The sequence below is a fragment of the Puntigrus tetrazona genome, chromosome 22 (assembly GCF_018831695.1).
Source record: "Puntigrus tetrazona isolate hp1 chromosome 22, ASM1883169v1, whole genome shotgun sequence".
NCBI lineage: Eukaryota > Metazoa > Chordata > Actinopteri > Cypriniformes > Cyprinidae > Puntigrus > Puntigrus tetrazona.
Genome location: NC_056720.1, coordinates 12,835,851 through 12,847,989, shown reverse-complemented (window position 1 = coordinate 12,847,989; position 12,139 = coordinate 12,835,851). Strand labels below are relative to the sequence as shown.

General features: G+C 39.2%; 1 protein-coding gene across 1 annotated transcript in view; it reads right to left on the bottom strand.

Annotated features, from left to right (window-relative positions):
- Positions 1-12,139, bottom strand: part of crebbpa (CREB binding protein a) — a 39,056-nt gene that overhangs the window by 4,227 nt on the left and 22,690 nt on the right. Inside the window, 23 exon segments of the mRNA XM_043223131.1 lie at positions 43-210; positions 303-468; positions 553-666; positions 766-912; positions 1,084-1,234; positions 2,063-2,130; positions 2,228-2,305; positions 2,749-2,805; positions 2,952-3,032; positions 4,016-4,104; positions 5,204-5,443; positions 5,553-5,671; positions 5,775-5,955; positions 6,853-6,999; positions 9,153-9,232; positions 9,235-9,406; positions 9,515-9,694; positions 9,782-9,894; positions 9,980-10,042; positions 10,820-10,991; positions 11,099-11,216; positions 11,467-11,604; positions 11,718-11,811. Of these exon segments, the coding sequence (XP_043079066.1) occupies positions 43-210; positions 303-468; positions 553-666; positions 766-912; positions 1,084-1,234; positions 2,063-2,130; positions 2,228-2,305; positions 2,749-2,805; positions 2,952-3,032; positions 4,016-4,104; positions 5,204-5,443; positions 5,553-5,671; positions 5,775-5,955; positions 6,853-6,999; positions 9,153-9,232; positions 9,235-9,406; positions 9,515-9,694; positions 9,782-9,894; positions 9,980-10,042; positions 10,820-10,991; positions 11,099-11,216; positions 11,467-11,604; positions 11,718-11,811 (2,936 nt within the window).

Below are 12,139 nucleotides of genomic sequence, written 5' to 3'. Positions count from 1 at the left end.
ATATAAAATTAACTCTATGCAGAGTATTCAAAAAATGTTCACCTCAGGAGTTTCACAAGCTGCCGTGTTTTCTTCTTTTTTCCTCTCCTCTTCTTCCTGTTCCAGCTCCTTGATGCTCTCTTCCAACACATTGGGCCAAAAATCACCCTCAAAATATGGAAGCTCATTTGCACTTGTCAAACGGTCCTCCGTTGCTTGCTTAAAGATGTCCTATTAAACACAAACACATTGTATTTATACCATGTACCTGATGGCATACCTAAAATCAAAACAAAATTAAGATCACATGGTCCCTACTATACCTTGTAATCATGCAGTATCCGCTCAGCAAAGGCCTTGTCCAGCATTTTGCGGTACCACTCCTGCAGGCGCTTGGGTTTTGGGATTTTCTGGTCAGCGGGATGACAGTGGAAGATATAGTCATCACCTTCACTAGGTGGACATGCCCAGATGTGTGCCGTAACATAACTGCGGTAAAAATGTTCAAAGGTCAGGGCATGGACGGGAACTGTATTTGTTGGCTTCAAGGAAGACTTATATGGTGAAACCTACCCGAGCTTTTTGACGTATTCCAAATAGCCGATGAGAATTTCATGATAGACTGCAGTTCTCAGCATGCGAGGTCTGAAGAAGTGAATACTATCGAGGTACGAAATGTATACCCGTCTAGGTAGGTACATAAAAAAAAAAAAGGTAGAAACTTTTACCTTCAATGCATGCCGTATATGTATGTTGTTCCTCTAAAGAACTCCATTAAGAGTTTACCTAGTGTTAGGGAAAGGGCAGTCAGAGCCATACTCTTGCACGTGCATGCCAAAGAAACACACGTCCACTCCGTCAATCTCCTCAAAGGCGAAAAGTGCTTTGGTTCTGTAGGGGAAGCTCTCAGGCATCTCACCTGTATCTACAAACCTAAAAAACAAAGCCTGAGATTAGTCCACCTTTACCTATTCAAAGAACAGACACCATTCTGATCAGGCAAATCTCAAGATTTTATTATTCAGACCAGCTGCATCCTGAAGGATCATCTGAAGGATTAGTTTACTGTAAAAATAAAATGCAAGCATTGGAGGTTACATTTACCTGGCCTTCATGCCAGGTTTGACCTCCACTGTTTTGTCTGAACTGGCTACGACTCGCACAAACACCTCTCCAGCTTCCGGATGGTTCTGTCTCTTCAAGTACTTGTTCACCCGATCCTCTATGTACGTGCCCAAGCGTGTCGACTGCAACCCTAGATTGTAGAGAAACGCATTAAGCACAACAACACTTGTAAAGGGATAGTTTATAATGAAACCTGATTTTTTTTTTGAAAGCTGAGAAATTTCACCTATAAGATCAGAAGAAAGCACATTTGAGCTTCCATTTGCCATATTTCATGAGCTCTATGCATGATCAATGTTTGAATGTGAATAAAAGCCTGAACTATATCTGCTATAAGTAACCATGTATCTTCAGAAGATTGGATTTAAACACTCAAATCAACATTTACAGCATCTTTAGGAGCTTTTTTGAATTGTGACATTTTTTGGTTGCACTGACGCCAAATGATATTGCATATTTGCAAATAAGCACCATTTCCATCAAACGAGACAAAGAGAACAAAATTCTCACTTCTGATAAACTGGCCTTAAATATCAGTTAGAAGGAGAAGCCACTGAATATTATAATTTTCATATATAATAAATGACTTGCACCATAGAACGAGCAGAATGAAATACAATAAAAGTCACGTGACTTTTGATGCGCATGGAGGAATTTATATGGTAAATGCGTTTCTATCTCCCATTATTCGCATTAATCCTCAAGTCAAAAAAAACACTTCAAGGGAATGTAATGTTTTTTTGTATATTGTTTATTTCTACTTGTTTCTGATGCACTACTTCGAAACATAAAAACACATAAAATGCACATAAAAATAGGGTGATTGAAAATGTATTAAAAATACCTTCATTTGTGTTGATGAACTGAAGACATACAGGTTTTAAACAACATTAATGAGGAAAAGTAAATGACCATCTCTTTAACATTGATGCATCACAGAGACAATCCTACTACTTACTTTTTGCCGAAAATTTGTTCTCTTTTCTCGTCTTCCCACTCTTCTTCAAACAGTTATCGCAGATGAAACTGCAGAGAGAAACGCTCATTAGTGCTGACTTCCCGCATCGCATCCAGAATCGATATCAGAGCAACGGGGTTCGCTCTGAGGTGTTTTCAAACTCACCCAGAAGGCCAGATGACCTCATAATGCAGGACACAGATCTGATGCATCTTCCGCCCACAGTCTTTACATTCAACGAACCTGAGAAGAGGAGAATTGATTTATGGGGGATGCAACGGTTTCTTGCTTTGCATTCTAGCAGCTTATATTGTAGCAAAGTGTCTGAATGCTTATTCACTAACTGCGAGAGCAGGTAGTTAACATGAAATACATCATTCAACTTCTTTTCCTCCAGTTCTTACGCATTTGCAAGCAGGCCAATGCAAGTGCGCCTTTGTAGGAGGTGTGGATTTGGACGACTTTTAGTAATACTGATGCTTGTAGACTGGAGTGTTGTGTTCGTGAAGTGGGAGTGTCTCTATACACTATGTTACCGACAGCAGGAGGAGCCAGAGAGCAGAAGTAACGAGTCCAGAGCGGACAAACGTATATGCCAGCACTGACCAATATAGCCCAAATATATAAGCATGTGATACTTCATAGCCTCATTGAATTCAAGGAAAATAAGTGGGTTGTTTACTTACGGCTCAGGGTCTAACGTGTCATTCTTCTTCCTTTCAAACTGGTCTTTAGAGATCATGCTGCATACAAAGAAGATCCACAATCAGGTTTGTTGGACATTTAAGACTTTAAAAAATTTATTCAGTTTATTATGGAATGGAGAAATCATTCAGAACGATTCTGAACTCCACAACTGAGCGATATAATGAATATAACAACCACTTACGTCTGGGGCTGAGCCGGATCATCTCCTAGCGTCACACTGTCTCCCTGAATCTCATTGAAGCACTTCTCGCAAAAATGATACCTGCATACGCACAAACAGTCGAGTTATGAATCATTTCCAAACAGAATATCAAATCTGTATGATGATTATAAAGTCATTTGACGCTGTAGAATATCACAAAGGAAAAGGCTTCCTAGTGCTCAACAAAAAAAGTAATAGTTCAGCCGAAATGAAGAACCTGGTGAAAAATGTTCTCATGTTCCTCATCTTTAGGTTTCTTTATTGGAACAGATTTAGATAAATTTTGCATTACATCACTTCAAACTTAAGTTTGAAATTTAAAATGCCTTAATTATGGATTTGTTTTTTAAAATCACACAATGGTAATTGATGAGCTGGATTGCTGTGGATCACTGTGGTATTTTTTTATCAGCTGTTTGGAGTCCAATGGCACCCATTCACTTCAGAGGATTAGTGAGCAAGTGATGCAATGCTAAATTTCTCTAAATATGATGAATAAACAAACTCAACTACATCTCGGATGACCCAAGAGTGAGTAAACATTCATGAAATCTTCATTCTAGGGTGAACTAGTCCTTTAGTACAAAGATGTGCTAAGGTAACTGAGAATAAGTAGAAATCTGGCCAAATGCTTGCAAAAAAGAAAGTTATTCTCAGTGTCAGCAGTGGATGCGAGTGTCTACGCGAGAGTGACATGCTCTGTACTGCAGGGGGCGCAAGGGAGCCTGTTATGAGTGAGCAGGCAATTCGCAGCAACCAAAAAAAACCGAATAAACGTGCCAGTGCAAATATTACAACTGCCAATAAATTAGGACTGGCTGGAGACTTCAAGCAGCGAAACCGTGAAGAAAGAGGAAGGGGGAGGGGTCGCGATCGAGCGGCGTTGTGTTTAGAAAATACATATGAACAGGCCTGAGAGCAAACTATGCTAGTGAACACAACGCCACACGGAGAGAGGTGTAACGCCAGTGTCTGATCTGAAACCACAGGACAGAGAGCACGTCGACTTCAGCTTGAGGGTCCTCAGGCTGAATTCATCTCACCTGTTCTGATAACTGTAGTAAGTGCCATCTCGGGGTATTGTACACAGCTGCTTGCCATAACAGCACAGCGTCTGAGGAGAAAACTCATACTGTGGAAGGAAAGAAGAAAAGAGAGTTCAGACACATGAGCAGAAAACACTGATCCCATCTAGGTTTGACGACCACGAGTTGAACAGCTACTATAAAAACACTGGCACTTCTTTAAACGTAGATCTGAAAATGGCACTATACCGCTGTATTCTTATTGTTTTAAATAAATTTATGTTTATTTTTATATTATTACTGATTATTGATATAATTGCTGTAGAGAAAAATTGTTGTCCACTATAAATTATACTATTTATTTGTTATAACATTTATTTGCACATTATAATTATTACACATTATGCTAAGGAGCAGTATTATCGAATAACCATTATATAAATGTATTACACAATAAAACATTTATTATTATTATTGTTGTTTATTAGTGTTTACTTTAGAATGATATTGCAAAAACATAAATGACTAAATGTAATATTTGTATTTAGTGTGTAATAAATATGTAATTTATATATGTAATAATATTACAACAATATATCTATTATGCTTATTTAAAAGACACATGCATTTATATACTTAAGAAAATATGTTTTAATATATATCAAATATATTTCTACATAATATAAGAATATAAATGCATTTAAGTGCTGTCGAATGATTAACGGCGATTAGTCACATCCAAAATAAAGCTTTTACTTAATATATAACTTAATAAAGTTTACATAATATATCCGTGTGTACTGTGTGTAATAATCCTGTCTTTTTATATACATTTATTAAACAACAATTTCATATACACTTATTTACACATTGTTACTACTACTTTAAAGTGATATTATAAAACCTTTTGCTTCAAAAGAAAATAGAAAATATGCATTTATTTGCACATTATTATTATTATTATTTCTGAGATATTATTGTGCAACCATTATACAAAATAATATTTAATACACATTTATTATTATTAGTTATGTGGAATGATGACATTCATTATATATTAATATTAGGTATATTTATAAGATAATACATTTAATATACACATATATTTACGATTATTATTATTGTTAATGAGCGCTACTGTTGTATAACCGTTTCTTCTAAAATGCTCGTTATCATGGGACTGAGGACATCAGAAGCTCCTCTCACCTTCCTCCCACAGCAGTATCCAAGGCCCTGCATGACGGGGTCGATCTCCTGCTCGAACACCTCGGCCAGTTTGGAGCAGTACTTGTAGACGCGTGACGTCTTCCTGTTGTACAGCCAGGCGTTGTTGAACATCAGCCACACGTCATCCACGTACTGCCAGGGCTCCTGATACTGGCCCGTGTCCAGCTTACGCTTGATCGTGGACAGATCTATGGGGTTCTTCACGATATCGAAGTAGTCCTGAGGGCAGGAGAAGAAACGGCGTCAGAGTTCAGTCAAATGCGTACTTGCTCGGTTTTTACCTTTCTGAGAATGACCGAATGAAGGTATACAGGCTTGCGAGACTCACAGGGATGCCGAGAAGTATGGGGTCCACGGGCTGCCGGAAGGGAAGAGACTCGGGATCCTGTCTATACAGAGACTCCAGAGTGGGCATCAACGCCTGCCGCAGCTCTTCTGGCTTAAAGACTAAGAAACAAGAGTCAAGGATGAACGAAAGTGCATTGAGAGCAACAGAAATAACAGAGACAGAAGAGAAGCCTTCGAACAGAAGAGAAATATCAGTTCATACTTTTCCTGCGAGACTGGGGCGGTGAAGAGGACGCTGTGCCGTTCGTCCGGCTTTCGTCTTCCTCTTTGGTCTCCGTCTTCAGGTCGGTCTTCTTGTCCTCGGTCTCCATCGGCTCCTGTTTAGTCTCTAATCCTTCTTGCTCCTCCTTTTTGACCAATAGGGAGCCTGTGTCATCCTCCGTCTAACAAAGGCAGAATAACCATGAACATCTGACACTGAAAGAAAAATCTGGGTTGGTAAGTGTTTGATGCATATAAGTACAGTAAAAACTGTAATATTGTAAAATGCAATTAATATTTTCATACATTTTAATTTGTGCGGTGAAACCATTAATCGCAATTAATTGCAAACAACATAGGTTTACATAATGTGTCCTGTATATTTATTATGTACATATAAAGACACATGCATTGTATATACCTAAATGTTTTTATATATTAAATATATTTATACATAATAAATATTAATATTAATGAATTAGTGTTGTCCATCAATTAAACCACACCAAAAGTAAATATATATATTTAAATATTTCTATAATTTATATATAATAGTAATAACAATAATAAACATGTAAATATACATATAAACACATCATTTATATTTTAATAAAAGGAAAATATTGCAAGAGACATAAAGGCAGTCAGAACAGCAAATGATCATATTTTCCAAACACCCTCATATTAGAAACACCCTCATGTTATTTTTTTTTTTTTTTTTAAGGAAAGCTATATAAAAAAAAAAATAAATAAATAAATAAATAAAAAAATATATATATATAATATTACAAAAACTTCTACTACATTTTCTAAATATATACTGTTTAGTGTTCTTATATATATATATATATATATATATATATATATATATATATATATATATATATATATATATATATATATATATACACCAAACAATTATACACATATGTATATCACACAAAGAAAAACTTTTATTTTGGCATCAATACTCCAGTCTTCACAAGATCGTTCAGAAATAATTCTAATATGATTATAATTACCGCTTATGATATATCTCTTATTCCATTATCAGTGTTGACAACGCATGTAAAACACACCTCCATCTTGGGCTCCGTTTTGATGCCTATTTCGTATTCTTGCTCCTCTGTTTTAGTGTCACTGGGCAGTACGTCAGGCACGGCATGCTGGGAGTGCAGCTCGGCGCTGGCTGCTGATGCTGGCGTGGGCACGCGGTTTTCACCGCTCTGAAAGACAGACAATCAGGTTCACTGGCTTTATTTGGAGTTCGTCTCAAAGTAGAGCACTGATACTGTCATTTTTGGGAAAATGGCACTGTTTGGTTTGAAGATAAGGTGGTTGTGTTTGCCTGGAAGAATAAAACGGATTAGCATTAACAAATACTTCCACCTACTGGTATGGAGGAGCTATCTAACCCAGGCGCAAAACGTACGTGCTAGAAGGCTGTAGTCTTTTCATTGTGTTCAAGCGCAAACTTTTGGCCCGGATGCAGGAGGCGTGAGGCGACACCACACCCAGCTTTGGTTACCACTGGTTCTTTGACGTCACTTTGGTGCGTCTGGGCCTCAATGTATAGCATTTAGGCCGAAATCATGAACTGTGGCCTGTATTCATCCTAGAATGCATGGCAACTTGACTACAATGACTATAAACACTATTGATATCTGTTTTTTGTATGTATGTTTATGCTTAGTGTAAAACTGTGGTATTAGCTTTGCGACAAGCTAGTTTCAAACACTACTGTTATCAGTTGCGAGGAGTCTCTGTGTGTTTCTTCTAGGTCTGCATGACGAATTGAAATAAAACCAAAAACCACAAAGGCTGCAATTTAAAAATGAGCTGTGTGTTGCAGAGTCTGTTTATTTACATGCAATAAACTAATGAAAATAATAACAGCAGTGGTAATAATAATACTACTACTAATAATAATATTACATATTTAGTATTTATATATATATATATATATATATATATATATATATATATATATATATATATATATATATATATATAAACAATGAAACTGACCAATTTAGCGTAGGAGGTTTCATGGCTAAATTTGACCAGCCTGGTGGCCAATCTTCATTGATTGCACATTCCACCAGTAATAGCAGAGTGTGAAGGTTTAAACAGCAGAGTAATAGCACAGTTTTGCTTAAAATATTGCAATGCACACAACATTATGGGTGGCCTATCAGTTCAAAAAAGGACAAATTGTTGGTGCATGTCTTGCTGGAGCACCTGTGACCCACACAGCAAGTTATTAATGTATCAAGAGCCACGGTATCCAGGGTAATGTGAACATACCACCAAGAGGAAGGGATATCCGGGTGTTAACCCGAATTGTATCCAAAAAACATAAATCCACAGCTGCCCAACTTACTGCAGAATTAAATGTGCTCAACTCTGTTTCCACCAAAACTGTCCATCAGGACCTCCACTGGGCCAATATACATGGCCGGGCTGCTATAGTTAAACCATTGGTCACTCGTGCTTTCAATGGTGCCAGCAGTGAAAATCTTGAATGCTGTGGACAATGTTAAACATGTAATTGTTCTCTGATGAGTCCACCTTCACTGCGTTTTCCACATCCGGGAGAGTTACGGTGTGGAGAAGCCTCAAAGAAGCGTAGCACCCCTGACTGTGTCAAGTAATCAGTGATGGTTTGGGCTTCAATATCATGACATTCCCTAGGCCCAATACTTGTGTTAGATGGGTCCGTCACTGCCAAGGACTACCGAACCAATCTGGATGACCATGTGCACCCAATGGTTCAAACATTGCATCCTGAAGGTGATGCCGTGTATCAGGATGACAATGCATCAATACACACAGCAGGTGAGTGGTTTGATGAACATGAAAGTGAAGTTGAACATCTCCCATGGCCTGCAGAGTCACCAGATCTAAATATTATTGAGCCACTTAAGGGTATTTTGGAGGATCGTGTAAGGAAACGTTTTCCTCCACCAGCATCACCTGGCCACTATTCTACAAGATGAATGCCTCAAAATCCCTCTGGCCACTGTGTGCGAGAGTGTGTGTGTGTGCATGTATGTGTGTGTGTGTGTGTATATATATATATATATATATATATATATATATATATATATATATATATATATATATAAAATGTATTCTCATTCCCATTATCATTGTAATTATTCTTTTTATTATTAAAAATAACAACAAAACAGCAAACTACCTTAAAAGGTAAAAATCACAATTTTTGTATAATATTTTCCCTAAAAGTGCAATGGCACCCAAAGTTTGCTGTCAATGTCTCGACTACCTCACACCAGTCAATTACGAGGCTCCCTCGGGTCAGGATGCTGCTTGTGTAGGAAGCTTTAGGGTCAGAGGATGGATGTGCGGGTCTCACCGGTGTTCCGGGGTGCTGCTGGGCGGGGATGGGCAGCTCCGGCTGGGGCTGCATGTGAGGCAGGGTGCCCTGAGCAGGGGTGGGGTGGGTGTGGATGCCTGACTGGGCTGCAGTGCTGCTGGCAGGTTAGTGGTGCTGGCGGTGGCGTTGGGGGGCGGTGTGGCGCGGGGTGGAGCCTGAGGGGGCGCGGGACAGCCTAGCGGGGGGCCCAAGGGGCCAAGTGCATTCAGGGAGAGGTTAGCGTTCTGCTGCTGCTGGGGAAGGAGAGATTGCACGCACACAAGCAGGGACAAAACAAGTTTAGAGGGGGAAGTCAACATGCGCAAATAACATCACTCTAGGACGTGAGTGCACACGCGCACCTGTGAAATGGACGACTGGGCGCCGGGCTTGCCCATGTTGCCACTCATAGCGTTGGTGTTGGCTGGGAATTGAGATTGAGCCATAAATTGCGTCTGGTTGGACGTCTGCGTTACCATGTTCTCGCCATGAGCTCCCAGCATGCCTTGATTGGGGGGCATTCGCGTGGGAGACATATTCATCTGCACACACAAATCACAAAAAAGATACAATGAGATACGTGTCCGGAGAGCAGTAGAGCAGAGAGGGATCCAGACATGGACACTGACCGTCGGGACTTGGTTCATGTTGATCTGTTGATGGTTTATCGGAGAGGCGGCACGCGTCGCCATAGGAGCCTGAGATATCGGGACATTGGGCATCACGCCGAATGGATTCAACCCTGTTGAAAAAGCGAAACAAAAGTCTGGAGTTAGAGAAGACAATGCATCTCCAACAGTGATTGGCTACACATGGGACTGAAGTACCTTGAGACACCTGCATGCGATTGATGATCTGATTTGGCACATTGGGAATAGGCACGGGTCCATCTGTAAAGAGGGAAGAGACTCCATGAGATCGGAAACAAACTTGCAAATTTTGTGCATTGTTTTGCTTTAACTAACAAGTTATTTTGGTCGAATAATTAGTTAGAATTTAAGTGTTACGTGCCGCTGACTGACTGTGTGATGTAGCCTATTACAACGCAGTTATATGTTCCTAAAATTCAAGATATTAAGATAAAAACATGCACCTGTATGAGGTTTTGTCAGCAAAAGCAATGCATGTTTTCCCAAATATCAGCATGATCGCTGTGATGATTCAATGACTCTCATAAAGAGTCACTTGTTTCAATTCGGAATGAATCGACTGTCTGGATGAACTGATTCAATGAATGATCCAAATGAATGATTCCCTCATTAAGTCTTTGCTGCCACATATTGGAGGTTTTAATTTAATAGAATATAGTTGATCCCACCCTCCCTGCAAAATACCCTCTGGATGAACATTTTATAGTCCTATATTTAAATGCTGTCATTGATTCAACGTGATGAACATATAACCTTTAACATGCACGTTAACGTTCCATTACAGCGTGTGAGATCAATTAACGAGGGAGAATGATACATTTTGTTGAGTGAGCAGCATTGGCCTGAACTTTGGAGTAAAAACGTTATGTTGAATGTTAAATGAGATTTGGCGTAGCTTGTCAGAGAACTATCAGCCAGAACAGCTCTGTGTAGTAAATGCTACTCCACCTGAAAGCGGGAGGTTAAATTTCGACCAAAATTTCAATTGTTTGAGAGGTGTATTTTAAAGTGACTTACTCTGCGGCCGAGGTCCCATGACATTAGGCTGGTTGAGGGCTGGCGGCTGTTGTCCCGCCGCGGTCATGGGCGTCTGATTAATAATCTGCTTCTGTAATCGGGACCTTCTCTTCTCCTCCAGCTCTTTCTGGATCTTATAGATCTTCTCGGCCAGAAAGTGATAGTATTCATCCTACACATGCACATCGAAAACAATGTTAAAAATCAGTGTAATCAGCACCGAGGAATTTGACTTTATTGGCCTTTAGGATGAGGTGTAACCCTGACAGAGGGGCTCACCCTGCTATTGGCCGACTCGTACATATCTCCTTCCACTTTTCGTGCATATGCCACCAGGTTCTCCATGCGACGGTCCTTCAGGGCGGCAGGGTCCGGGGTAGGGAAGATGGCCTGCACCCTAAACAAACACACACGGAGCAAAACCCGTTTACTTAAGGTGATTAACTGGTTTTCAACACTGGTAATATTTATAATATTTTCTTGAGCATCAAATCAGCGTATCAGAAGGATCATGTGACACTGAAGACTGGAGTAGCGATGCTGGAAATTCAGCTTTGATCTATTATTTTGAATTGTAATAATATTTTGCAATATTAGTTAAAAAAACATTTATACAATGTTCTAATTCAAGACAAGCGTTTACTAACAGTTTGTGTACAAGGTGGTTGCGGAGGTCCTGAGTGACGTGCTCATGCCAGGCTTTCCTCACGCCGGTTTCCGACAGAGGGGCCGCGGTGGGCAGGTTACCCATGCTACCTAACGTAGGGCCGTCCGGTATCAGCTGGCTGAGGAGGGAGAATCGGGAGATATATCTAGTAAGCGAACGATATCAAAACACCAATTTTGAGCAATTACAAGCTGTGGGTGTGTTTTTGGTTGCCGTGTGTCTGTGTCTTACTTGTTAGGGTTAAGGGTTGATGACATGGAGCCATCTGAGAGCAGCTTAGCCTGGTCTGATGTCGGTACGCCGATTGGGTTCATCTGACCACCCCCTGGATGAAAAATTATGAATAAAATAAAAATACATGAAATACTAAAATCTGTTGTATTCATAAAAAAAATCTATGCAACAGTTTTAATTTAAATTTAATCTAAAACACACAATAATAACTACACAGACATATGAAAAATGACTGAAACAATCTAAGTGACATGCTGATTATGTATCTTTATTTATTTGTTCTTTATATGAATTGTTTATTTTCTATATTTAATTGTGTGTATGTACTGTATGTGTGTATAAACAACAAACAAATAAACCATAAAATATTATTTATAACTCAATTTTTACATGACATATTTGTATTGCTTTAAATGACC